The sequence below is a fragment of the Lontra canadensis genome, unplaced genomic scaffold (assembly GCF_010015895.1).
Source record: "Lontra canadensis isolate GAN:19392208 unplaced genomic scaffold, GSC_riverotter_1.0 scaffold86, whole genome shotgun sequence".
NCBI lineage: Eukaryota > Metazoa > Chordata > Mammalia > Carnivora > Mustelidae > Lontra > Lontra canadensis.
This window is the reverse complement of record NW_022631080.1, coordinates 7295308-7318871: the sequence shown is the minus strand read 5'-3', so window position 1 is coordinate 7318871 and position 23564 is coordinate 7295308. Positions and strand designations below refer to the sequence as shown.

Below are 23564 nucleotides of genomic sequence, written 5' to 3'. Positions count from 1 at the left end.
ATCTCCAAAAATAAATAAATAAATAAAATGAAAAAACAGACAATGCTGTATCACTTCATATGACCTAGCCTTGGTCATTTCTGGCATAGCCACAGACCCACCTTGACAAAGGACAGCGCGTATAGAGCTTCCTTGGTGGGAGGCATGTTCAGTGTCACATTGTGAAGAACACGAGGGATGGAGGTGGTATTATCACAGCCATCTTGATAAAAAACACAGCACATAAAACAAGCAGACTTCCATTGATCCACTGGGGAGCCTTGGAAAGCTTCCCTGAAGTTCTGCTTAAGATATGACCTGAGAATAAGGAGATGTTACCTAGAATAAGGAGTAGGAAAAGCAAGCAGAAGGAAAAGTATGTGCAAAGGCCCTGAGATAGAAAGGAGCAGAGCACAGACTGTGAAAGGTCAGTGTGACTTCAGTCCTGAGAGTGACGGTAAGGGCGGTGAGCGTTAAGACAGACTCCAGATCAGCAGAGACTTGTATGCTGTGTGTAGAATGCTCGTTCATCTATATGGACCAGTGGTCCATCACAGGGTTTAAGCTGGTGCTTGACCATTTGTTCTGACTATGGCAAGTGGAGAGCATATTGAGGTTGTAGGAGAGACAGGAGTGGATTCAGGAGACCTCGTAGGAAGTCACTGATGGGAATTCAGTTGAGAAGTGATGGAATGTAGCATAGGTCAAGTGGATGGCATGAAGATGAAGCAGGGTGGCTGGATTCAAGCCCCATGGTGGGGGGGGCGGGAATCAACAGGACTTATGGGTAGGGTGGAGTGGAAGGAAGGAGTCAAGGATGGATAGTGGTGCCTGTCACAGAGACAGAAAATACTGGAAGACAAGCAGCTTTGCAGGTTAGAGGTCCCGATTCTGTTCAATACGTGTAGTGTTGGAGATGTCTTTGAACAATCAAGAGGAGTTATGTAGCGGGGTCAGGAAGACATAGAGGAGCCTAAAGGTATAGATTTATGAGTTCTCGGTGTTTAGCTGTCAATTAAAGTTCTAAGTGTGGATGAGATCCCTTAGGGAAAGAGTATAGAGTTTCTCATAGAACATTACATTCAGTGGTTGCCCAGAGGTTGACCGGTGGCGAGAAGCTAAGGAGCGTCCGGAGTCGGTGGAAGTATGATGGTGTGGTGTCCTTGAAGCTGAATAGTATTAGTGTTACTGGGGCGGGAAAGGAGTCATTAGTGCTGAATGCCTTTGAGACGTGTACGAAGATGACTAAAACAGGTCTATTGATACAAACAACATGGTGGTCATGACAGCAGAAGTTAATTTGGAGGAGCAATGTGGGACCCCGATTGGCACAGGTTGACAGAGGCAGAGATAGACAACTTTTTTAAAAGAGAAAGAATTGAAGGAAAATGTTATTTATAATAGGACCATCGTGCAACAGCATGCATTTGAGAATAAGGTGTGTGAAGCATTCAATTTCCTTGTACCAGATCAGAGGCTCAAGGGACCCATCACGGATGTATTCTCCTTTTAAAGAGAAGGAGCATGAGGCACGTGAGAAAAGTTCCCACCTGTATCATATCTGTTCCAAACCAACAGAAATTGGACCCACTCCAGCAAAGAGAGGGAAGGACCCAAGCAATGTGGGAAAGCTGCAAACAGCCACCTAAAAAATATTCATGTAGAATCCCAATGTGGATAGTTCAGAATCTCTTTTTAGCTTGGGCGTGTTCAACTCTTGTGGGCCTTTGAGCAAATCTTGTAACTTTTCCATGCATCAACTTTTCTTTGGCTATTCACCAGGGTGAGAGGAAGGCTGATCCTTGAAAAGCACTCAGAACAAAAAGTCCAACAGGATTTGACTAAATGAAGCATTTGATTAGTTATCACTAATAGTATGATGCAACCCAGGAAGGACTATTAACTCATTGTTTCTAAACTTGGCTTGCTTTCTTACTTGGCTGGAGCCCTCAGAGCTCTGGCCAAGCAGCAGGGTTTCTGCGTGTGCTCTGGCTTCCCTGAGGACCTCACAACGAGCCAGAAACCCTCAGGATCCACGAGAGGTCTTGAGGAAAATGAGGAGAAAGGGCACGGGTACAAGCACAGGGAAAGGCAGCCAGTTCCATCCACACAGAGACAGGGGCGTGTGTCAGCTCTTCTTGTGGCTGGCAGCTCTTCTGGAGACTCGAAGACTAATTTTCCAGTCTATGTCCTCGCAGGGATGCTGACCTTTGGGTTGATTATAAGAGAGAAAATGAAAGCTTTCCCTCTCCTCCAACACATCCTTTGACTGGAAACATGTGTCAAGGCCCTTACCTCCCACAGATGCTTTCTGGATGAATCAGCATTCTAAAAGACGGACTCCCCAGGAGGTGCCAGCGTCAACAGGATCAGCAGGGATTGAGGAGAGTGGGGAAGCAGTGGAGTGCTACAGCTTTCTGCACGGGGTCTGTTGTACCACCGTCAAGATTGGCAGCCTGAGAATCTTGGTGAGAATAAAGGGTGAAGGGGTCCGAACTACTTCTACAGAATCCTGCACAGACCCCACTGGGCCAAGGACTGGGGTCTTCTTTGGGAAATCGGTATCATCATGGTTGGCAGCCTGTCCTCGAGGATGGTCTTTATGCAAAACACAATAACTCTCCTTTTCAGATGCATAGCCTCTGGGACAGAAATTGATTGTTTCCTCATTACTACCTGCGAGTCTTCCGGCCTCAGAAGTGTGCTGGCCCCCTGCTTCTCTGCTCCAAAGGAGAGCAATGCCACAAACCACATTCCAACCCAAGGAGAGGGCTTTGAGGTCATGGGGCTCAATGCCATATAAGAAAGAGGTGATACCACGGGACCTAACTGATGTTTCCTCACTTGCTTGCATTTTCTGTCAGCCTCTAGTCCTGGGTCATGTTCCTTTGGGTATATTTCCACAGGTCCTATCTAGCAAGAGAGAGGGCGAAAAGAAAGACCTTCCCCTCTGAGACTCAGATGACCCCTGTCAAGACCTGTGAGCTGACGTCTGCTATGGCTTTCTTCCCTTTCCCCTGTTCCGCTTGTATATCCTCATTTTCCTTTTCTTTCTCCAGTGTTCTCGAGGCATGTATCTTCAGCTTCCACCTCCAGGCAAGCATTTCAAATCTCTACCCCTCTCCTCATCTCTCTTACTGAATCTCCAGTGGTCTTAGCAGTAGCCGTCTCCACGTAGTCCTTCCCCCTGGGCTTAGCATGGTCAAAACCCACCTTATTTTCCCTCTGCACCGGCTCCTTACCTGTGGCAGGGTGAGTCCAGGCAGAGAAGCGGAGTCAGTAGGGGAGCTGTGTTGCATACCACCGGTATGGATGGGGTACAGGAAATGCTCTTCCGCAATCGCAGGCACTTGCTAAGCAGCGTCCGTATGGCTGTTGTCTCGGAGTCTGATGCTAGAGCTTGAGGTTCACGGAGGAGGCGGTAGAGAAAGCAAGCTGTGAAGTGGAGTGGGGAGACCAAGGTAGACTGGACCCCACAAGCTTGAGCTGGAACCCCATAGGGAAGGGCCATGACCTATGTCAGCTTCTGTTGCCTCTGACCTTGGTGATGAGGGTATCCAGCAGAAGCGGTGCTCTCTGTCAAGAGCTAAGCCTAGAACTCGGCTCGGTCTGAGGGAGGATGGGGGGGGAAGGCAGGGCGCTCGCAGGCCCAGCTGCTTCACGCCAGTGAGGTAAGTCAGCAAACTGGCAAGGTGGGAACAATGAAATGGCCACTGCTCCCCTTCCAGCCTCCAGATTCCCCAAGAATGTCCCCTGTGACGGACCCTAACTGGAAACAAACAAGAGAGTGAATTCTGGGAACTGTAGCTCAGCCTGGCCAAGTTGACTTATGACAAAGCCATTAAAATCTACCCCCAGTCAACTTAGCATCCATACACATCTCCTCAAGGTAACTTAATCTCTGCAGAAGGACCATATCAAAGTCCTACTTCTGTGTAGAATTATACAACTAAAAAAATAAATAAATAAAATAAAAATTTTTAAAAAAGGTAACTTTTTCCCCCGGAAGAGAATGCAGAGTTCCATTTTTGTCCTTGGGTGATGTGGATCCTTTTCCAAGCTGGTTCACATTCTTCCACTCATACCGTATAACTTAAATCTTGAGCTCCTGAGTTAGAGTTTAGTACTAATACAACTTACGTGAGATGAGAAGGGGATGTAAAAGAAAAAACAAAAATATCCAGTTAACATATGTAGAGACATCAATATTCAAGTAAGGGAGAAATATTCATCACTCTTATGGTCCTTGTCTCTGCCATGGTCACAGGGTCCTCGCTGACCTTCACAGCTATCTTCCTACCTGCTAGCCTTGCGAATTCTTTTTGCTGTCAGCAGTTACCTCAGCGGCTGGTCGTGGCTCTTTGCTTGGTGGGTGGAGTGACACAAGCTTTCATTCGAGAAGGCTCTGGGATACTAGCAGCCCGGCCTGCATTGGGTTGTTGTAGTTCTCTGTGGGCTTTAATCATAGGACACGGGCATAGCCAAGGCACCTGGAGGATTCCCTGCTTTCTAGATGTTCTCCTCATGTCCACTGTGTGGTCGTAGCAACCCGGCTTCTCCCTGGCGGTCAGGATCGATCACCAAGCCAGGTAGTCGGCCCCTTCTCTGCTCTTCATTCAGTGGCACAAGGCACCCTGAGTGCCCAGGCATTGGCCTCTCCTTCCTCTTCAGCATGGTCATTGTTGGACCCCCTGGCGGGAGCGTTCCTCTCTCTGAAACTGAGACCTTGAGACCTGCAGAGCCTACGCACCATCACAGGGATGAGAAGTAACATGTTGCTAATGGATCACCAGAGGTAGCGTGAAGTAGTGGCCTTCCTGTTTTCACCCCTGGACTCACGGATGGTGAGTATTGGTAATGGGTGTCACAGCATGGTAGACTGGAGGCCGACTCGAAGCATGTACAGCATCCAGAAGGACCTTGGCCAGCCCTGCAGTGCACTTAGCTGGTGTCTTCGAAAGGGTGCTGTCCCTCTAGCAAGCTGCTATAGGCTCGTGGGGACATGGTAAGACCAGTGAATTCCATGCACGCGGGGCCATGGCCTCACTCCCTTTGCCATGAAGGCAGTCTCCCGGCGGGAGGCTATACCTACAAAATACCGGGATGGCACAGAAGGGATTCTGTAGGGCTGTGGGCTGGTGATCTGGGCAGAAACCTGTGGCCAGGGGAGGAAAATCCATATTCCTTGTGACTATCTATCCACACAATCAGGTAAACTAGTCAAAGTCCTGCCTTCTAGGTCTCCTCTCCACGCGGCCCCTCAAAGCTGTCAGAGAGTAGGGCTGCGGTGCGTGACGCGCTGCTCTACCATCTCAGGTGGGACTGAGGCACAAGTCTCTGAGGCTTTTCTTCCTCACTCACCTGGTCCTAGGGAATGTTCCATCAGGCCCAAGATGGAGACCCGAAGAGAGAAGGTCATGTAGTGCAAGTAGGAGCCATGGAACTTTGGGCCTCTACGTGATGCATCTTATGTGCCTGATGACACATCACTTCTGTTTGGTGAGGGAGTGCTGCTCTGCACACCCAACTTCATGGCTTGGCCAGCTGGACAACACTCCGTTCGTGACAGGCAGCTCAGATTCCATGGGAACTTGGTGACCTGTGGTCAAGCCTTCAGGCTCCAGTAATGCCAGTAGCAGGCCAAAGTTTCTGGAAAGCGGAGGGGGAATCCCGAAGAGATGGTAGAGACTTACTACAGAATTTTAAGGGTCAGGTTTTGCTTCACCCAGAGGAGGTTGCCAGAGACTTCAAGATGTTTCCTCATCTGCCGCTGCCACCTTGAGTATTGCTATATGTCCCGGGGCCTATGGCCCCAGTGGCAGGGTGTCCTGCATAGTGGGGTCTTTCGGCTTTCCGAGCCCCACTCAGAGCTAGCATTTCCTAGGTCCAGTTCATATGGTGCCTAACCAAAGATGGATTCTTTCAATCCGGCTTTGTTTGTACATTTTTTTGCACAAGCCTGGTTGGCCTGCCTGGACTTGTGCTTGCCCCTCTAATCACGGAGGCTGGGGATAAAGTTCTACTCCTGACCCGATCTGATTCCTGTACCCACACCTATGACCCAGATTTGGAGTGGCCGTGGCTGGCCGCAGCCCCCCTCCTCAACTCCAGACCATGGAAGCAGTTCCCCAAATGAGGTTTTTCTGGGAATTCATCACCCAGACAAGAGAGGGAAATGCCCTTCCCCGAGGTGAGATAAGGCTCTGGTGAAGTCCCTCCCCTTGGGGAGGGTCCCATTCGTGTGGAGAAGTCTCTGGGCCTACTTCAGAAGGATTGCTTTCCTGGTCCCCGTGCCAGAGCAGGCGGGGTCTCTCTTGGATTTTCATCATGAAAACCTGGTAGGCTTCGTGGAGGTAAAGGCCACAGCACCATGGGAGTCTGTGCTGTGCCTCAGCCCCAGGAGTTTCTCACGCTCCTGACAGGCCGCACTCAGCTTACAGCAATTTTTCTAAATTGCCATTTATGTGTTCCTACCAATTTATGGCTCCCGAGTGTCTCCTGCTCCAGGTAAGCCCATCTCCGCCAGCACTGTGTGGCTGTGCCGGTCTTTCTGCATAGCAAAGGGTGACGATTTGCCCTGAAAACCCAGTGCTTCCTTGGGTCTGAGAAAAGGGACTGATTTTTCCACTTGCCCAGCTTTTTCTGGTTCTCAGGGCAGGAATGATCACTTCCTAGCGTGTGGCAAGTGAACCCGAAAGCCGTTAATTACCTTTGTAAATCTCTGCGTTCTTTTATTTCTCAATTCGCGGTATGACCTCCTGTTTCTACTTTCTAAAAGCATTTCCCTCGAATCTGTTACTGAATACGCCAAATAAATATTTTCTAAAGTTGCTTTTCCCTTTCTTGGTAGCTTATTATTTTTATAAAAGAAATGATTTCCTTTGAATCTTTAGAGCAGACATATTCCCTTTCCCTTATGCTGCATTTTTTCATACTCTAGAGCCTGTGTTGTTTCATTCTGAATATTTATCTTAGAAAGAGAAGAAATCTCTTGAAGCCAGGGGATTGTAAACGGATACTATTCTTGGACGGGCCTTTGCTTTTTGATCTTGATCTGGAACATTCTTACTTTAACCCTCTCCCCTCCAGATATTTAATAGATAGTGGTCAGCAAAAGCCCAACGCGCCTTATCTTTCTGGCATTCCTTTAGCAGGATTTTCAAGAGATTGAGGTCAAATCTCCTTGTCCTTGTCTTGAGTTCCCACAAACCTGGAGTGTCTACTGTAGTCTGTAGTTCGTACAGGAGCATGAAAACTAAATCCACTGTCCCTGTGCTACTCGAAGTGTGGTCCCCGGAGCCGTGCTACTCTCTGGCTTTTTTTTTTTTTTCCATTTTGTTTTTCTAGTGAGCCCTGTTTAGTGATTTTACAAAAGCATTGATCAATGATGGATTCGAAATTTTTTTTAAAGATTTTATTTATTTATTTGACAGAGATCACAAGTAGGCAGAGAAGTAGGCAGGCAGAGAGAGAGGAAGGGAAGCAGGCTCCCCGCTGAGCAGAGAGCCCGATTCCGGGCTCGATCCCATGACCCTGAGATCATGACCTGAGCCGAAGGCAGAGGCTTTAACCCACGAGCCACCCAGGCGCCCCTCGAAATTTTTTTAAGATTTGTTGTCCATTTATTTGAGAGAAAGAGCGCGCAGAGCTTGTGGGAGAGGGGCAGAGGGAGAGGGAGAAGCAGGCTCCCCACTGAGCAGGGGGCCGATGCGGAGCTCGATCCCAGGACCCTGGGACCATCACCTGAGCCAAAGACAGACACTTAACCAACTGAGCCATCTAGGCGCCCCTGGAAATTTTGTTTTATTTTGTTTTTGTTTTAGTTTTTGGATTGGACATCTTACATAATAGTCCTTTACTACAGATGGTCTGCGAAGCATTGACGCAGGCTGCTTCACTTCAGAGTGGCTCCTCGACGTTGGGAAATGTCAGACCATTTCCTGAGTTGCAGTGGGCCACCAGCTTTCCCCTCAAACTGCGGGCCCTTTACTCGGAAAAGAGGTGGAAAGAGAAGAGAAGAACTGGTTGGAAAGCCTAGGAGGACAAGGAGGTGTGGGGGAAATGGCAGGGGCACAGGCAGGGAAGGGCCTTGAGTGACGTCTGTCCCCAGGAAATCTCTGTCCTTCAGTAGGGAGGGAGGTGGTCGGCAGGTTCTCCTTCACTGGTCTCAGCTGACAAACGCAAGGCAGAAAGTGGGGGTGAGTTCTGGAATCCTCTTCTTTCTCCACTGTGGGTCATCCTGTGTTGACTCAGGAGAGTGTGGTGGTTAAGCCAAGCTCCTCGTCACGGCACAGAGTGGAAAGACACCTCCACACCCCCCGCCAGGCTTTGATGTCTGTGTTCTCCTCTCCTCTCGTCTGGCACTTTGCCCAGCCTTCAGGAATGCTTCGGTGGACAGAACAGGTGCTGTCAGCATGGCCCCGAGGGGCCCGGGAAATCTTTCTCTCTTGGTTTGGAAGCAGCTAGATTGTGCTCTCACGGGTTTTCCCTTGAAGCCATTTTCCCCTCCTCTGTATCTGTGTGCTTGGTTTTTGAGGTCTAATGCAGGATGTCGCACTGATCCTTCTTTGCCGTTCAGAGTCTATACAGCATTCCTGCCCATAGAGATGTTTGGAACCTGCTTCTTGCCTGCCTGTCTTGGTGTCTTACACCAACCGTGTCTTTTTTTTTCAGTTCCTCAATTGTTACGTCAAGCGGGACAGGAATGAGATCAGAGCTCTGTGGCACTCCCTGAGCGACTTCTCTTCCTGTTTCCATGGACTCGGTACCCCATCTTCTGGGTTCAGTTGTTTGACAGATTTATTCTTCTACATAACCGTCCTATTGTCTAGCAAGATATTGCGGGAGGAACTGATAACCTCTTTCCCTTCCCTTCCTCTGCCCCCATCTCTTCTATCAGAGAGAGAGAAACCTGGAATAATAGTAGCGGTGTTGGGGTGCCTGGCTCAGTCAGTAGAGAGTGCAAATCTTGATCTCCGGGTCATGGGTTCAAGCCCCACATTGGGTGTGGAGCCTTCTTAAAAAATAATAATAGTAGTAATAGTAAGAATAATAAAATCTGATTGGAGTTTGCTTTAAGGCAGCAAAGAGAAAAATTTTTCTTACCATAAAACTTGGTATAATCTTTTATTAATTTTAATTTCAGTATACTTAACATACAGTGTTGTATTAGTTTCAGGTGTACGATATAGTGATTCAACACTTTTCTACATTAGTGCTCATCATGGCAAGCGCGCTCTTGGATCCCGGTCACCAATTTCTCCCATCCCCCCACCCTCGTCCCCTCTGGAGACCATCTGTTTGTTCTCTATAGTTCAGAGTCTGTTTTTTGGTTTGTCTCTTTTTTTGTTGTTCATTTGTTTTGTTTTTTAAATTCCACATGTGAGTACAATCATATGGTATTTGGTTTTTCTCTGACAGCTCATTTTGCTTAGCCTTATACACACAGAGAGGAAAACTCTTCAACACAGAGTGGTGTTTGCTATAATTCAGCCAGACTCCGGTGCTAGGAGAGAGCCAGGGGTTCCTTCTCAGCCCTGTAATAGAACTTAGGCTGGTTTCTGTGAGGAGAGCTCACTTCAGAAGTGGTATGGTGAAGGAAGGCCACCCGGCAGGCTAACCTGGACCTGGAATTTGGGGTACACATTCACCTCTGTTCATGAGCCCGGAACAGCTATTCTCCCCTGGGGGCAAACTTTCCCCTGGGGCACACGTGACGTCTGGCAGGTTTTCATTGTCATGACTTGGAAGAGGAAGTGTTTCCCTGGCATCTGGTACACAGGCAGCCACTCTCCCCAGCAAAATGGTGTCAGGCCCCAAATGTCAGTGGTGCCTAAGTTGAGAAATGCTGGTCCAGAATTTAGCCCATTTTAAAAACCTGCCCCACTGAACTTGGGGGAAGAAAAATATGCATCTGGCCAAACTCAAGGCCACCTCCCTAAAGATTCTAGTTTCATTGGTCTGGGGTCCAGCCCTGATGTGATGTTTTCATGAAGTGCCCACCCCTCCCCTTGGCCCTTTGTGGTTGGCCAGGGTTGAGAAGCACTCGGAGGCCCAGGTGAGTCTGGTCTGACAGAGGCCACAGGTGAGGTGGCTCTCCCTCATTTTCTTGTGACCCAGGGTGTTACTGAAGGGTTGTTGGCTCCCTGAGCAGGGAGCAGCTGTGGAGAATCTCATTGGAGATGGAGAAAAGCACCCACCCCCAGCCCTAGAGGGGTAAGATGGAAGTTCAAGTCAGGGGCTTTTGTGAGAACTGGGATAAAAGAATTTGAAACCCTTCTGGATGGATGTTCCCAGGGCTCTTAGCCTAGCTAGTGGATCAGACTAGTGGCCAAGGAGAAAGTTGCCCCTCCTCAATGTGGCCCTTGCCTAGGCACAGGGCTCCTTGACCCAGAGGTGGCTGGATTTCCGCTCCGACATGCCTCTTCCTCCAGGCACCTTTGCACAGTGCACAACCTGATGCAGCGGCCCTGATTGCAATTTGCCTTAGCTAAGACCCCCTTGGGGCAGGAAACAAGCCAGGTGCTGCCTTGTGGGTTCACAACACAACAAAAACAAAACAAAAACATTTGGGAAAAACTCAAAGAAGAAACCAGATCCGTCCTGCAGGCAGCCTAGAATCCCTATCCTGATGGCGGGCCACAGGTTGGAGGCTTTGGGCTTGTCCTGATGTCCTTGGAGGTGGTCGAGAACAACCCAGGAAATGGTGAAACTGGGCTGCAGAAAACTGCAACAGCTGCATTCCCAAGACTGGGGGTGAGACATGGGGAATTTTCTGTGCCTTGTGCCTGTCCATCAGTCGACCTGGAAAGAGAACCTCAAGCCCCATTCCAAACCCCATTCCAAACCGCAGTTCAGCAGGCTCCCTTCCAGCTCTTGATTCATTCCCTTACAAGAGAGAAACAAAAAAACTGTAGTATGGACGTTGGTGTCCTCAGAGCCGCACACCTAACTTCAAATCCCCTCTGTGCTCATAAGGGTGAACTGGGCAAGTTTCCAAGCACCGGTGTCTTCTTGGGTAAAATGGGCATAATAGTACCGAACCTGAGACGTGGTCGTGAGGGTCAGGTCGGTGAACGTGGCCGTTAATAGCCAGGCCGCAGGGGCCATTGTGGACCCGATCGGTTGTCCCTTCACCCAGAATGGCTCACGCGGCTCTCAGCACAGATGACAGCGTGGGGGGTCCGGGATCTGGGAGAAGGTTGGACACCCGTGTGTGTATTCGGGGTGCGCGGAATCAGAGAGCAGGAAGGTGTTTGGGGTCATCCGACGTGCTAGGGCACGTTCCTGGCGCTCTCCGGCCCTGGGGGGCCAGCCCCGCTTCCAGAAGAAGCGCTGGGAGCAAAGGAGGGGCTGGGTCAGAGCCCCGGACCGCGGCAGCGTCCGGGGGAGGCGGAGGAAGGAGGGCAGGCCCCAGGCGAGCCGGAGGGAGGGCGAGAGGGAGGGGTAGCGGCGAGAGGAGGAGTTTTCCAGCTAAGCTTCACCCGCTTGCCGCGCAGCCCCTCGGCCCCGTCTGTCTCCTCCGCCCCCTGAAGGCGCGCGGCGCAGCCAAGCCGGAGCCGAGCCCAGCCGAGCGAGCGCAGTGCGCGCCATGGGGAGCCCCGCACTCCGGGCCGCGCTGCTGCCGCCGCCGCCGCCCCTCCTGCTGCTGCTGCTGCTGCTGCGGGTCCCGCCGAGCCGCGCCTTCCCAGGTAGGACCGGAGGCGGGGCAGTGTCCCCGGCCGGGCGCCCTTTGTCTGCCCGGGACTTGGCTTTGGCGGCCCCCGGGAGGGGGGAGCTGGGGGACGGCGTGTAGCGGGCTCGCGTCTGGGCGCCGGGAGGGGAGAGCCGGCTGTCGGCCCCACGCCGGGCGCCGCGAGCCGCGGACCCTGTGGTCTGCGCTGCCTGGTGCCCGAGCGGACCCACGTTAGCGCCCGAGACCACGAAGGGAAGTTTGGCGGCGGGCTAGTTTCTCCCCACCTGGAGTTGTGCCTGACACGGTGTCCCGCCGACACCTCGGCGCACCGCCGAGGCCCAGGGGCCGGGGGGCGGGCCCGCAGCTTGTCCTGGAAGAAGCCCCTACCCGCTCCCCCTGGAGGGCCCGGGCCACCCCTGGGGGCTGCAGGGCAAGCGCCGGGGGCGAGCAGCTCCCTGGGACTGCACAGGCTGGGGCCTCTCCCGCATCCCCCAACGCCCCCCTGCTGGGGATTCCGAGAAAGTCTGCGCCGCTGGGAGAGAGGTGCCAGCTTAGAGTGGTCACTTGTGGCAGGCGCTCGGTTAGCCCCAAGGAACCAGGACTACACGCCCGCGGCTCGGCGAGGCAGGGGGTGTGGCTTCTTGTTGCTCGGGGGCGTGGTCTCTAGCATCTAAGGGACCCCAGGTAGTTATTCGGGGCCCTCTTGGTGTTGACAAAATCTTCCGATTTGGTGTTCACAAAATCTTTAGATTTGTCCTTTAAAAAAGCTTCAGCTGACTCCCTCATCTGGGAGTCTTTGGTCAGCAGAGGCTTCAGGAGAGCAGGACAACATGGATGCACCCCTGTCCCCCAGCAATGGAGAAGAAATCCGGGGATGCAGTTTAATTTAGTGCTAATGGGAAGGTGGGTGGTGTGGACTTCAGGGCGTGCAGACATTTGACTTTGTGCTCAACACTATGGGCAGTTTAAATCGGGGGTCCAAGGAATGAACCTACCAAGTTCTGGGTGACAGACCTGTGGCGGTGGAGGGTTCCCAGGTAGTGGGGTACAAAGAGGTAGAGAAAGCTGCTGGAAATACTCCGCATAGCCCTAAATGAATGAATGACTCAAACAAGTGTGTAAAGTGATATATACGGCAACTGTGTTTTGAGCTGTTTGGTAGGAATTGATTCTGGGCAAAGTAGAAAGGAGACGTCATCCTCTGCCCCGGGCAAGTGCCATTCCCATGCTGCCCACTGCTGTTTAGCAGGAGTTGGGTTACAATGAACCAAGAGGGGAAGGGGGGGGGTCAGTACTGTACAGGGAGCAAGAGAGAAGTTGAGAAGCTGGAGACAGCCTTTCACGCTGAAGTCCCAGGCATCTCTGAGCTGCCTGTAAGTCTGCTGGAGCCTTTCTCAGCCAAGGGGCCTCTTCTCTTTTTCCATCTGAAATCCCTCTGCTCTCCTTTCTCCCAGCTTCTACCCTAATATAGTGTAGCTTGCTGCCAGGGCCCAGGCATCCGCAGGAAAATGGGTGTGCCAGTTTGGGCAAGCCTCTCTGTCTCTGGGGAACTGCCCCTGGCTAATTCTGCCAGCCAGCAGGCTGCCTCCACTTTGGCCCCTCTCAGTGGGGTCTCTCAGGAAATGTGCTCTGCTGGGGCTTAGGAAGGCTGGGGAGGGGAGACTCTCTAAGCCAGTGGGTCCCAGGGCAAATCCCATCAGCAGAATTGACCCTAAGTGCTGGGCGACAGAGAGGGTTTGCAGATCATTTCAGAGGAACTACCTTAGCAAGTGGACATTATGTCTCTGGTAAGAGGCCTGGAATCAGGAACCTCTAAAAGAGGGAGGCGGGGACGAAGGGCCCCATCACAACCACCACCATTATATAACTATCTGAGATTTAATAGCAAAGCTGTCAGAGTGAGAGTAAATCATTCCCACTCCTGGAAGGTCTCTGGAGTTCTTCCATCTTTGAATTTGAGGCAGCTTTTTTGGCATTGGATTCATTCTTTTGAGCCCAGCAAATACACGGTGTCTACAAAAATCCACATGAAATGTATAGAAAGTTTGTAGCAAAGTTGTCTGTGTTTGATTGTGTTTGTATGGCTATAAGAGATAAAAATTTTTATTCTGTTCTTTTTGGGGCTTTTTTTTGAGGTATAGTTGACGTTACATGTTAGTTTCAGGTGTATAACACAATGACTTGCTATTTGTATACATTGTGAAATGATCACCACCAGAAGTCTAGTTACCATCAGTCACCATATGTAGTTACAATTTCTTTTTCTTGTGTTGAAGACTCGGAAGATTTACTCTGAGTAACTTTCAAATATCCAATACAGTATTAATTAACTGTAATCACCATGGTGTACATTAGTACATCCGCATGGCTTATTTATTTTGTAACTGGAAGTTTGTACGTTTTGACCCCCATTGCCCATTTTACCCATTCCCCCCACCCCCAACTCTGTAACCACCAGTCTGTTCTCTGTATCTACGAGCTTGGGGTTTTTTGTTTTGTATTTCAAATTGTACCTACAAGGGAAGTCAGATGGTGATTTGTCTTTCTATCTGACTTACTTCACTTAGCATAATGTTCTCAAAGTTCCATGTTGTCCATTGCTAATGGCAAAATTCCTTTCTTTTTTGTGCCTAAATAGTATTGCTCTGTGAGTGGTGTGTGTGTGTGTGTGTGTGTGTGTGTGTATCTACACCACATCTTCTTTAACCGCTCATCTATCAGTGGACACTTGGGTTGCTTCCATATCTTGGCTATTATAAATAATGCTGCAAAGAACATGGGGACGCAGATATCTTTTTGAGTTAATGTTTTAATTTTCTTCAGATAAACACCCAGAAGTGGAATGAATGCTGGATCATATGGTAGCTCTGTTTTTAACTTTTGGGGCACCTCCATACTGTTTTCCACAGTGGTTCCCCAGTCTGCATTCACACCAACACAGCGCAGAGGGTTCCCTGGTCCCCACCTCCTGGCCCACACTTGTTACTTCTTGTCTTTTTGATGATAGCTATTCTAACAGGTGTGAGGTGACAGCTCATTGTGGTTTTGATCTGCATTTCCATTTTTCTTCTGTGCTTAAATCAACTCTTAAAACCTCATTTACACCTGAGAGTTCGGAGGTTCATACTACCTCATCCTGGAAGCCAAGTTAAAGATGAAGAATGAGCAAAGTGGGCCCCAAGAAAGGCTCCGTGAATCTTATGCTGGGAGAAAACTGGTGAGCAGGCGTGGTTTCACCAGTCAGGAAAACCCAGTGAGGTTTGTTCAAAGCCCAGCCAGACCACATGAGCCAGAGCCGTCCTCCGAAGTGCCACCTTCATAGATAAGTATTAGGAAGTGAACACCTGCTCCACAATCTACAATTAAAGTCTCTCCGGGGGCAGGCTAAGCTAGAAATTTCTCTTTGGAGTTAAAAGGTGTAAGGACCTGACAAAGTTCCTCTTCATGAAAAATGGGGAATTAAAAAGCAGGGAGTTCGGGGAGAGCAGGACATTTTCATCGAGCATTTTCTTCACCGAGAAACTTGCAGTCCAGTCACAGCTTTGTGAGCTCAAAGACACGCCAGAAACTGTCCTTCAAGCTCTGTCTTCAGACCTTCCCATCTCATCAGTCTTTACACCATAACTGAAATGTAGGCCCTCTCTTTTCCATGATTACCGTACCATTCTCGCTTACAATCTCCCTCATTCTAATTCATTCTACTTTCTCTGGCCAGATACTGGTCTTTTAAGTACAACTACTTTTACACCTACTCAAACACTGAGAGTGGCAGCTGCCTGTCCTCTCTCACGTTAACTAGACAGTTCTCAGTTGTTTTCAGCGGACTACACAATTGCTTCCAGCCTAAATTTTCGGTCTTTCTCTCCTGGTTTCCTAAAATGTGGCCAAACAGACTACCTGTTTTCACAGAGCTTGAACCACATTTTCCCTCTTCTTGGTGATTGCTGCTTCCTGCACCGGGAATTCCTCCCTCCATCCCCCTGAACCCCAGCCACCTGCCGGCCCAAATTCTGCCCATCCTCCGGTGTCACCCTCTTTTGGATGAAACGTTTCCATGATCCCTTAAATGGGAAGCTTCTGCCTTCCGTTAAACACCCACGGCACTCCATGTTTCTCTTGCAGTGTTTATGACATGTGTCATACGGTACAATAATTTACACACTCCTGTATACTTCTAGATTCTGACTTCTGGAAGGCGGGCGCTATCGCGTCTTCCCCTTCTTTGTATTCTGGGGCCTAGCTGAGCACCTGGAGCCAAGAGGGTGTTTGTGCTGGTCAAATTACTGGCCCTGTAATGTGGCTGATGGGCCACTGGAAAGAAAGGAGCTGAGAGAATTGTGCACAGGTCAACAGGGCTCTGTGCCACCATGAATCTTCATGCAGAGCGACTGTTGCTCGCTGGCCATAGAGGTTGCTTTTTCAGTCCCTGAACACCTTCTGCTTAAGCAATAACCTTCTCTGTTGGGGGTTGTAAGGCGAGAGACTTACTGCAGCCACAAGCTGGAGCATACATTTATTATTTTTCTTGGCCTCTTTGCTATAGTGGTTGAACGCTTTCCTTAGTGAACGCGAATGTGTGCGCTCCATCAATTCCCCTTTCAGAGAACACGGCTAAAATGGGTAATTGAAAGTGAAGATTGAGTTTAAACAGAAGAAGGATTCCTTTTGCCAGGCTATCCCATAGTATGAGCTTGTGGCAGCCAAGTTAGGATGAATACCCAGGTTACAGACTCACTTCCAGCCGAGGGCGTGAATAAGTTCCAGGTCCTGGGAGTCGCTCACGCCGGCCCCTTCCTTAGGTTGGCCCTCGCGTGAGTTCTCAACTGTCAGCTTTTATGGGCCATTGTTTATGGAAGCCTTTTAAGCCCCAGTTCTTTTCTCTTGGATATTTGAAAGTAGTTCTGAAATGGAAACTTTTTCTGCCTTTTCTAATGAAAACGGGGCTCTACCCAGAGACTTTCAAGTGGACACAGAATGACGGTGTGCTTGGGACAGCGGGGTGAAGAAGGTGGGGAATTCCTTCTCTTGGTGTTTTCTGTCTAATGGGGAAGGAGACACGGGCTTATCTGTGGGGGGAAATGATGTAGCAGCGGCGGGTCGACAGGCTCTGGGAGCCGAGAGCTGCCATTGCAGGAGCCCTGGGCCTGGACATTGGAGAATGATGCCCGTGGATGGCTGAGGCCCGTGACAGTGGCCCCCAGGCCCAAGAAAGTTTAGCAGAGGTCCGGGCACTTCTCTATGAACATCCTGGAAATTGGAAAGAAAAATCCGCATGGGTGTTCTTTTTCTGGGGAGAAGACCCTTCTCCCAATTCAGAACCGCTACTCACTAGAAGCTCTTCGTGAATTGCCTGAGCAAGCTGCCCTTAATGGCCACAACGTTGCACATGCGTAGTAAGATGAAATTGTCAGAGTAGGAAAACTGCGATTGAACCGCTGAGCTGGGGGTTCCTCAGGTCGCGACCAGAGGTACATCTTCTCCTCCTCGCTTAAAAAGCAACACCCAACAAAGCAGGCATAATCATAGATGGTAATTGCCTTCGGGCCTGGGTTGGCAACTCGCTGTACCCCTTGCTTAGCCCAGAGTCTGCGACCTGGAGGAGGATCTTTAGTCCGTATTCGTGGCTTAAAGAACCAGCTAAAATAATTTATCGCGGCGGAGAACAAGGGTTCTGTTTCAAATATCCTTGTAGGATTTCACTGGAATTTCCAAGATGCTAATTCCCAGAGAAAAAGGAATGCACGACGGCAAAACGTCAGAGGAAATTTGCACTGTCCTGAACAGGAGACCCCCTCTGGACAGGCGACGAGCCAAGGCATAGTTAATGGCTGGGGCTGTTGGATGTCAGATCCCCCTGGGACATTATTCTAGGAGACTCAGAAACTCCTGGGAGTCCCAGAGGCAGGATTTGCAGATCAAGGTTTAAGGCTAAAGCTTGTGCAAGAGAGAAGCCATTGGTAGCATTGCTGAGCTCCCAAGTTTTCCAGATGATAATTGGTTTCACCTGGATCTTACGATCCACATGGCGCGCTTGACCCAGAAACCTCTGGAGTGTTCATTCCGCAGATGCATGATTCACTCGCCCGTAATCCTTAGCTCATACTGGATGTCTCTTTCTGCATTGTTCTCCAGGGAGAGGATAAATGGGCTTGGACCTAATGGCTTGGATTATCCCAGAAGTTTGGGGTTGTAAATTGAGTATCATGGTTTTAAAACTTTTTTATGAGTAATAGTCAGACAAATCCGAACACAGACTTGGGGGCAGACTTTCTGCTTTGGCCTGGAAATAGCATTGTGCGCTATCTCCTGCCCCGCTTGTTCTTGCGGTGACCTGTCGCGTGTTGGGTTCCAGGGGACTGGCCCCTGATTTCTCATGTTCCATTGCTGGCTGTTGGCAGCGTCCTTCCGGTTGTGCCTCGTGAGCGTCTGTCTGTCCAACACCGACTGCATCCCGGGACCCTCTGACTGATGACTCTGGCCGGCCACTTACTGTGTGGGTGGCTGAGCTGAGTGGCCGTGCCAGATCCAGGGATCCAGGAATGTTCAAAAACACCGGTTAATTTAGGGCCACAGGGCAAAGACTGAGCCAAGGTTTGGCAGGCCCACTGTGGAGTGGTGAGGAAGTGGTGGCGTGGCCACGTCCCCCACCTTCTGTGACTCTGCCCCCAGATTGGCCGTTCCATATAGGAACTCTGACAGACTTGTTGCCACTGACTCAGCATTCGTCAGACAAAGGCTCCAAGTCCTTTAAATATCCAGTGTTGAAATCCTGTTTCCACTTAGATTCCTATCTAGCTTTCCAAGGGGTGGAAACATGCTCTTTGCCCATTAGTTACTCATGGATCTGAGGCCTCCGGCTGTGTGAGCAGGTCCTGGGGTCTGTTGTCCATTTCGTGTCCTCATGGTGGCTCGCAGCGTGTCCGTGGCATGAGAGCTGCTGGGAAGAATGCCTCCGGCCAGTGCTGACCCTGCTGGGCTTTCAGGCTCTGTGGAGATTCTCGGAGGAGTTTCTCATCCACATCTAGGCTCCCCTGCGTGGGCCACCTGGTCTCTGGAACCATGGGATATCTGACTGGGAGGGCCCGAGACGTAGCTCCTTGTGTCTTAGGGATGAGCCTCTGAGGCCCAGCGAGCTGGAGGGCGTTTGTCTGGGGTGACCTAGGGCATGAGAAGCACAGCTGGGTTTAGAGCTAAGTGGTGGCTCCAGAGGTCCCATCACTGTGGCCCACCCCTGCTCTGGCCTTGCCCTGAATTGGGTCTTCGAGTGCCCACCCCGTGTGAGGCACCTGCCGGGCCCCGGGGGAGAGGGGCAGGCCGGAACCAGTCACACGGCCTGCGCTTGCCGGGCCCGTCCCCGTGTATTTCGGCGTGGTTGTGTCTCCTGACACTTGGCTGCCACGGCAGGCTCTCACTCCTGGGGCCGCTTGCATGTTCCTTGAGGGCTGGGAGTCCCAGATGCTCCCTCCACCACTTGCTTTGAGCTCCCCAACTGATAGGTCACCATATTCTTAATGAGATCGAATTCATATCCAGACCATTTACCCATGGAAACCAATGCAGTGATTTTCAATGTGTTCACAGAGTTGTGTATCCATCAGCACAATTTTAGAACGTTTTCATTCTCCCCAAAAGAATCCCTGTGCCCCTTAGCCATCACTCCCCACCCCTGACACCCAAGCTCTAAGCAACCGTTTGCCTGTTCTCTGTCACTACACATTTACCCACTCGTTACATTCTGTATAAGTGGAATCGTACAATATTTGTCCTTTTGTGCCTGGCGTCTTTCATGGAGAGTCATGTTTTCAAAGCCCATCCGTGTTGAGGCAGGTATCACTCACTACTTGATTCCTTTGTACGGTTGAAGTCTATTCTACTGCGTGGGTAGACCACATTTTATCCATTCATCAGCTGATAGACATTTGTATTTCCACTTTTTATGAGTAATACTGTAAACAGTCCCATAAGTTTGTGGGCATATGGTTTCATTTCTCTTGGCTAGATACCTAGATGATTTTCCAAAGCAACTGTACCCTTGTCGGTTCGTACCAGCGGCATGTGGTGGTTCCAGCTTCTGCACACCTCAACGACTCTTGATATTATCTGTCATTTTGATTAAGTGCTATCATTTTAGCTCAGGTCATTAACGGCTTCTACTCAAGGACAGAGTGAGAAAGCAGCGTCTGTTCTGCCAGCTACGAAAGGGGACTGGTGAGAGTCACCTACGGCTGTCTGCCACCATTTCACTGCTGGCTGCAGGTCCACTGCTGGTTATCAGGCACCCTTGAGTGCATTAGAAGGAAAATGAGAAGGAAACGCCTTGTGTGGGTAGGGGGGTACTGGGCTTGGTCAGGAGACAGACTCTGGGCTCATGAGGAAAAGGGTGGAGGCCGACCCAGGACTCAGGACTGAAGAGTGGCGGGCAGGATGATTGGAGACCCTGCTCCCTCTTTGGTGGGTATGATGGTGTAGGCAAGTCCCTGAACAACCTTACGTGTGTGTTGGTCCTTGCTCTCAGTGGCTCAGCCCATGTGGAATCCACCATAGTATTTCACGGCTTGTGACTGCTTAAAAGAACAAAGCAAGAAAGGGTACTGGCATATGGACAGCATCCTGGTGTGCAGGAATCCTGGGATCCCCTGGGAGCAAGTGAGACTAGTGGAAGCTTGGGCCCCATGGAGCAGCATGTGCATTCGAATAAGATCCCTCCACTGATCCTTATGCACGGTGAAATTTCAGAAGTACTGGTGTGATGAATGAGTTCAGCCCTTTGCCAGAGCAGGGCGGCTGGCCCGTTTCTATGGGCCACACAATAGCTCTCCATCCCTCCTTCCCCCCTTTCCTTTGGGCTTTGCCTTCATCATGGTCGCTAGACTTCCTTTCCGAAGTTCCCGACATTCCTGAGATAAGCCAGCCCAGCCTTTAGGTCTCTACTCCCTCTTCCAACTCCAAAACAAACCCAACCCCGAGAGGGACCTTGACTCCGTGTCCTTTTAAGCCCTCCCGCCTGGCTGAACTTCTAGCAGCCGCAGCCGCAAAGCCGTCTTTCGGTGATGGGTGACAGGGGCCTTGTGTGGCTCTGCTCTGCAGTGAATTTGTCCTTTAGAAATGATTTCAGCTCCTTAAGAAAGCCACATGAGGACGGTCTGGGCCTCCCCTGTCCCACCAGCGAGACCTCATCCTGTGACTGAGAACTGGCACCTCGGCGACTACACATCTTTGTTCTAGAAACTGATGCCCTGGGGTGAGGGAGGAGGCAGCCCTGTTGGGGGTGGGGGGACAACACCAGTAGAGCACACGCTGTCCCTCGCCCTCAGCAACCCCTGCGCTCCTCCCCGTAGCCCCAACGAATTGGGCAAGTCAGGAAGACTGAACTGGTAACAGCAATAAAAAGGGAGCCTCCCACTTTTCCGGGGCGGTGGGGGGGGGATGTGCAGGGGAAGTTAGGGTTGATATTCTGCTTTGGCAGATCTGGGCTGGGGACTAGGAATCTAGGGCAGGGATCTTCAAAGTCAGTCCGGGCAGGCCAGATGGGGCCCGCTGCCTGGTTTTGTGTGACCAGCGAGGTGAGAATGGTTTTTCAGTTTTTAAAATGGTTGAAGTCAGAAGGAGAATATTTTCTAACACGGGAGGATTCTATGAGATTCAGATGTCTGTGTCACTGGGTCCCAGCCCGGTTCCCCCGTCTGGGTACTGTCTGTGGCCACTTGGTGATACCACGGCAGGGTTGAGCAGTCATGACACAGACCATGTGGCCTGCAAAGCCGTAAGTATTTATTGTCTGGCCCTTTACAGAAAAAATCTGCCTCTCCTGAGCTAGGGCTTTGCTGTTCCAGGTATGGACCGTGAACCAGCCTCGTCCGGGAGCTTTGGAGAACTCTAGAAACTCAAAACTCACCTCAGACCTAGGAAATCAGAATTTACCTTTTAACATACTCCTAGGTATTTCGGGCTGCTGCTCATTCCCCATGAGGCTCGTCTTCGCCTTTGGTCGAGGGTCTTTTAAGAGTTATAGGCCCACATGCTGTAACTAGCACCATACACGGTTGCTGTCAATTCATGTGACAGAGATCGGGGTGTCTCGTTATCTGTGTTTGAGGCTTGGTCACCTTCCAGGCCCTCTAGAAACGAGGGTCTATTCCCTGCCAATTCTCGGCCAAGGTCTGATATCCTAATTCAAAGCTGGAGGCCGACCGGCCTTTGCTAGCTGCTGGCAGACTTCCTTGAGGCTGCGTGCGTTTCTCAGCATCTTTCTGGATCTGCTGCCCTGCCAGGACCTTGCTATGTGGCATGGCCTGCAACTCTCCCCAGGCCCCTAACCTGGGCGCTGGGGGCTTGACTTGGACAATGTATCTTTTGCCAGGTGCTGTTCTCTTAGGAGTGGTTAATCTTTCCGCTGGTCAGGACCATCCCTAGTAGAACATTTCTATAAGTGGCTTCCTTGAAGCACTGCTTCCCGGGGAAGTTCATAGATATATTCTAGGGGCAGCAGAAAGCAGTGTAGCTGGGAAACTGCTGGGTTAAGGAGGCTTCTTTCTTGCAGGACTGCTCAGGGTCATTGATAGGCTAATGACCTCATTAAGTCTTTTTAAAAAATTATTTATTTGACCGACAGAGATCACAAGTAGGCAGAGAGGTAGGCAGGCAGAGAGGGGGAAGCAGGCTCCCCGCTGAGCAGAGAGCCCGATGCGGGGCTCCATCCCAGGACCCTGAGATCATGACCTGAGCCGAAAGCAGAGGCTTAACCTGCTGAGCCACCCAGGTGCTCATTAAGTCTTCAGGGGAGCCTGCTTCCTCCTCTCTCTCTGCCTGCCTCTCTGCCTACTTGTGATCTCTCTCTCTATCCAATAAATAAATAAAATCTTAAAAAAAAAAAGTCTTCAGGGAGAGGACCAGGGAGGCTAGGGGAAGACCACCGACCAGCAGGAGCAGCACCACCTGGGAACTTCTTTGATCTGTAAATTCTCAGGCCACATCCAAAGCTACTGAACCTGGCTGTGGGGGAAGGGGGGCCCAGCAGTCTGTGTTTTAACAAACCTTCTTGGTGATGCCGATGCTTTGTGCAAGTGTCAGATCCACCCGTGTGGTCATTTCCAAATTGTTTTCTCACGGCATCTCACTAGACTAGGGTTTCACATTTGGTTTTGTGATTTTTATTTATTTTTTATTAAAGTACAATTAGCATACAGTGTTATATTAGTTACACATGTACAACATAATGATTCAACAATTCTAGACATGACTTAGTGCCCACCACGGTAAGTGTAGTCACCATCTGTCACCCATGGTAATACAGTATTATCGACTGTATTCCCTATATCTTACTTTTTATCTCCGTGACTTAATTTTTTTTTTAAGATTTTATTTATTTATTTGACAGACAGAGATCACAAGTGGGCAGAGAGGCAGGCAGAGAGAGAGAGGGGAGAAGCAGGCCCCCTGCCGAGCAGAGAGCCCAATGTGGGGCTCAATCCCAGGACCCTGGGATCATGACCTGAGCCGAATGCAGAGGCTTTAACCCACTGAGCCACCCAGGCGCCCCTTAATTCTTTTATAATTGGAAGTTTCTCCCTTTCACCCAGCTCCCTACCCCCTCCCCTCTGGCAGCCACCAGCTTGTTCTCTATAGTTAAGGGTCCATTTAGGTTGTTTTTGTTTGTTCATTTGTTTTTTTGGTTTTTTTTTTTTTTTTAGATTTGACGTATGAATGAAATCTTATGGTATTTGTCTTTCTCTGTCTGACTTGTTTTATTTAGCGTAGTATCCTGTAGGTCTATCCATGTTGTCGCAAATGGCAAGAGCTCATTCTTTTTTATGGCTGAGTAGTATGCCACTGTGTGTGTGTGTGTGTGTGTGTGTGTGTGTATGTGTGTGTGTGTGTGTGAGAATGTGTGATTGTCTTTATCCATCTGTGT

General features: G+C 50.2%; 1 protein-coding gene across 4 annotated transcripts in view; it reads left to right on the top strand.

Moving 5' to 3' along the window:
* Positions 1–23564, top strand: part of LOC116882621 (sushi repeat-containing protein SRPX) — a 202096-nt gene that overhangs the window by 76591 nt on the left and 101941 nt on the right. For 2 of the 4 annotated variants that reach the window (XM_032883148.1, XM_032883147.1), the window contains exon 1: positions 11462–11669. The exons of the other annotated variants lie outside the window; for them this stretch is intronic. In XM_032883148.1, the coding sequence (XP_032739039.1) occupies positions 11570–11669 (100 nt within the window). In that variant the 5' untranslated portion in view covers positions 11462–11569. Of the gene's footprint in view, positions 1–11461; positions 11670–23564 lie in introns of those variants that run through there. 4 annotated transcript variants of the gene reach the window in all.